The sequence below is a fragment of the Stegastes partitus genome, unplaced genomic scaffold (assembly GCF_000690725.1).
Source record: "Stegastes partitus isolate 25-593 unplaced genomic scaffold, Stegastes_partitus-1.0.2 Scaffold747, whole genome shotgun sequence".
In the NCBI taxonomy this organism is placed as follows: domain Eukaryota; kingdom Metazoa; phylum Chordata; class Actinopteri; family Pomacentridae; genus Stegastes; species Stegastes partitus.
In genome coordinates, this window is record NW_007578478.1 from 354,304 (window position 1) to 358,064 (window position 3,761).

Genomic DNA, 3,761 nt, shown 5'->3' on the forward strand with positions numbered 1-3,761 from the left:
CTAGAATTATTTTTAATGGGGTCAAGTACTACAGATGTTTCTGGTTTAAATTGATCTAAGAGGTGCATTCGTTGCTCTTTACCACAAACCTTAATGGAAGTAAGTAGAGTGCACTGTTTGAAGAGTTGCATGCTGGTCATTTATGTCAACTCACACAGTACGTTAGTGGCTGATTGTCCTGTCTTTGGAGATGGAGTTTCCAAATTTTCCTAAAAAGGTTATTTTGCTTCTCTTTGTTGTGCAGCTGTAACATGGAGGAACTCTGACGGAAAACTTTTACTTTGTGTGATTTGTCCGACAGCGAGCAGCCCCATCGTTCGTTGAGCGTTTCTACACCTGAGAGAAGAAGCAGGAGGAGGAACCATGATCGACCTGAGCCACCTGACGGAGGAGGAACAGGGGAAGATAATGACGGTGCTGAGGAGGGACGCTGAGCTGAAGAAGGCCGAGGAGGAGAGAATAAGGTAGAAAAACTCAAGTTTTGATCATATATATAATGTTTTTTTTTTTTTTTTAAATCACATTCAGACAACCTTAAGCGATTGTTTTCTGTCCTCTTCTGCTCTTTCCTACTCGAGTTATTTTACATGAGCTGAAACATTTAAGTTAATGTCATGTCGCTAATGTCATTTTATCGATTCAATAAGCGCTCCCAAGTTCCTTCTGAGAGGAGTTCTTTGTGGGACGGTCCAAATAATACTCGTCTGCCCATAATAGAATAACGCAATAACAGCTTTGCCAGATACAGACGCTGCCTCCGCCGCTGAGAAACCTCAATGTGAGATGAGCAATTAGATTACAGCCGAGTTGAAGTCCACACATGGGAGAGGATCATGCTGGTCTGATGGACGAGAATAGAAACCCCTCAAAGGCCTCAGTGATGAGAGACACGTCAGCTGTGACGAGCCTGATGGACAAATATTTTAATTTGGCAGTGACTCCTGGTACGACTCCTTTCAGTCTGGAATTAAAGAAAAATGTTAAATCTTGCAACTTAAATTAAATATCTGTTCTGTCCCGGCTCGTTGTTGCACCTCTGGGAGGGTCAGACATTCCTCACTGTGTATGTTCAGGGATTGTGAAGACAAACAAGAAGCTCTGACCTCTCCCATGTCCTGGAGTAAAAGGACAACCTCGCAGCAACGTGTGAAAACCGACAAATAACCTAAATATGTCATGTTTGTAAAAATGACTTTCAAAAGTCAAAAAAGGCCGTGAAACAATGACCTTTCATTGTGAGTTTAATGGAACTGGCCGGCTGACTTTTTCATCAGCGGGAGGCTGAATGCTCGCTGTGTCTCCAGCAGCCCAGTGTAAAAGGATTAAGCCAACAGCCTGTAATAATGTGCTACCCTTTCTTCACATGACCGCCGTGTTTCTCCGTCCAAAGGGAAGATGAGCTGGAGTGGAATTATTTTGTTCTCCTCTTTGATTTAATTTCGACTTGATGAGAATGTTTTTTCCGAATTCCTTCGCTCAGATCAATCGCGTGCAGCTGATGTGGAAGCAGTGCGTTTGTGGTGCAAGTAAATGCAAAACTTGTAGCAACAAAAATGTTGTGCAACAAGTAGAAATAACCTAAACCTTAAACAAAACTACCTCCATTTCCTTCAGGTGGTTTATCTTTCCTTTGTCTGCCCCTGGCTTTGTGTTTCATCTCATATTTGGAGATTAGCGCTGCTTAAACTGAATTAAAACGGTGTCAGATTCTCCATTCACCCTAAAGCGAGCATTGTCTTGCTTTTGTTCTTTTTGTGTGTCTGCAGCCATTCACCGAGACGTGCCACTCAGCTTGGATTAACGTGGTGAACAAAAGAGCTATAAATGACTGTACAAGGAAAAACCTCTTGACTTGATCGTTCGCACATGTCTCTTTTGTGTTTGTCCCGACAGGAAGCTGGAGAAAATACTTCACAGCGACCCGCAGACGGACACCAACCTCAAGTACATGACGGGGGAGTGGTTTTACGAGGCCAAGTCCCTCAGACACCAGGACAAGATCCACGGCTCGGAGATCATCCTGGCCTCCATGAAACAAGGGAAGGCGGTTGGTTTAGGTGCGTTTGTTGTTTACTGTGCTGCTGGGTTTAATTTAATGCAGACTTTGTGATCAAACAAAGAATCCAGCCTCATTTTTGACCCCAGTGCTTTGATATTTCCTCTTTTACTTCTGATCTAGTAGCAGGTTGTCTTTAGAGGTACTTTAATGATCCTCCGTTTGCTTAGCTTTGTAAAATGTTTGTGGACTTTTAAAGATGGAGTTTTTAGTTAGCATCAACACTCCCGCTTGACATGAGCATGGTGGTCCGTGTAAGTGCTGTTCAGGCATCTACCCAGGAAGCTGTCCTAGATTGAGGGCCTCAGCAGCCTTTCATCTGGCTTGTACTTTTCAGTGGCGTGTTGGTTACCTACCGGTTATCCGAAGGCATATGACCAAACTTTATTCACGGGACAGTGTGTGCTAAAGGGTTACGGACTCGAGCGCACGATTCAAGGCCACTTGGCTGCTCCAGAACCTTGATTCTGTGGTAAGACATAAGTCAGGACAACGGAGGCACTGGAGAGTTGCAGTTTGGTAGATGGCCGTTGACTCATTAGGAGTTCGTCCGCCTTCTGCAGATATTATTCTTGGTTCTACAGGGTGTCTACCCACCCACCTACACTGTTTGGAAACAAACAGGTAGGTTGAGCCGGTTTAGTTGCCAGCTGCCCAAACATGAACAGGTAGTACCGGGTTACTGGTTACTGGTTACTGGTTACTGGTAGCAGTCAGTCTTACTGACCAATATGGCTGGTCAAGCTGACTGACCTGACTTTTAGTTAGCATGTGCCAGATTTACCGCCCTGCATGCTCAACTTTCCCCCCTGTTCTGTGCACAAACATGAACGTTCAGCGAGGCGTGTTCTTTGGTGCCACTTTGTTTCCCGTTTACAGAATCAAATCTGTGAACAAACACTGGATTTCTTCAGTACACACAGAACAGAGTGGACCCTGAGAGGAGACATTCATCAAATCTGATAAAAACCCTATTGGATTAGAATCACATCTTCCACTTGGAAAATACCACATTTTAGTGTTTTCATCATCGGGATGGACTGTGACTCAATCAGTGCCCTGGGGTCAACAATGAGGCATGGAAGGAATTCCACTTTGGCGTCTGCCGAAAATGAAAAGTAATAAGGTTTGATTGAACTGTATACGTCAACTGCACAGTGACGTTACTGACAAACTCGTCTCCGCTGCAGATGGATCCCTTCGACTTGACAGATCCAAGGCGCTCAGCAGTCGAGGTTCAGACCTTGTTCCTCCAATGAAACCTGCCAGATGTAGGGAAGGACTACAGCCACAGGAGATCAAGTATTAAATCCTTTCCTGTTCACAGATTCATTTCCTTATTTTCCAGTCCATGTCACGGTTCAGGCAGGTTGGAGACTCTGTGTGATAACTGCATAAATGTTTCCTAATCTTACAGTATAGTCAGACAACATAAAATACCGAAGCAGCTCCTCTTTCTTAACAATATAAATTTGTGTGTGCGTGTGTTTGTGTACACTGTGCGTTGTGTCTTGTGACTCAACCTGTGCAAACATAGGTGGTGCTGACTGGGATTGCGACTGTTTGATTGTCCAGCAGACAGCTACTGTAACACTAAAAACACTGCAAGGACAACAGAAAATTTTAGCAAAGTGTTTGACTCAAAGGAGCTCAACAGAATTACTTTGGACAAGAAGTTTTGAATTTTTATGGTTATTTTAGGAAT

At 43.9% G+C, this 3,761-nt stretch overlaps 1 protein-coding gene across 1 annotated transcript; it reads left to right on the forward strand.

Annotated features, from left to right (window-relative positions):
• Window positions 1-340: 340 nt before the first annotated feature.
• LOC103364415 (synaptotagmin-like protein 2) lies at window positions 341-3,327 on the forward strand (the record flags this gene model as incomplete). The annotated part of the gene is made up of 3 exons (XM_008291532.1): window positions 341-464; window positions 1,894-2,057; window positions 3,247-3,327. Coding segments are annotated over exons 1-3 (346 nt in total), but the record flags the coding sequence as incomplete, so codon positions are not given.
• Between the last annotated feature and the right edge of the window lie 434 nt (window positions 3,328-3,761).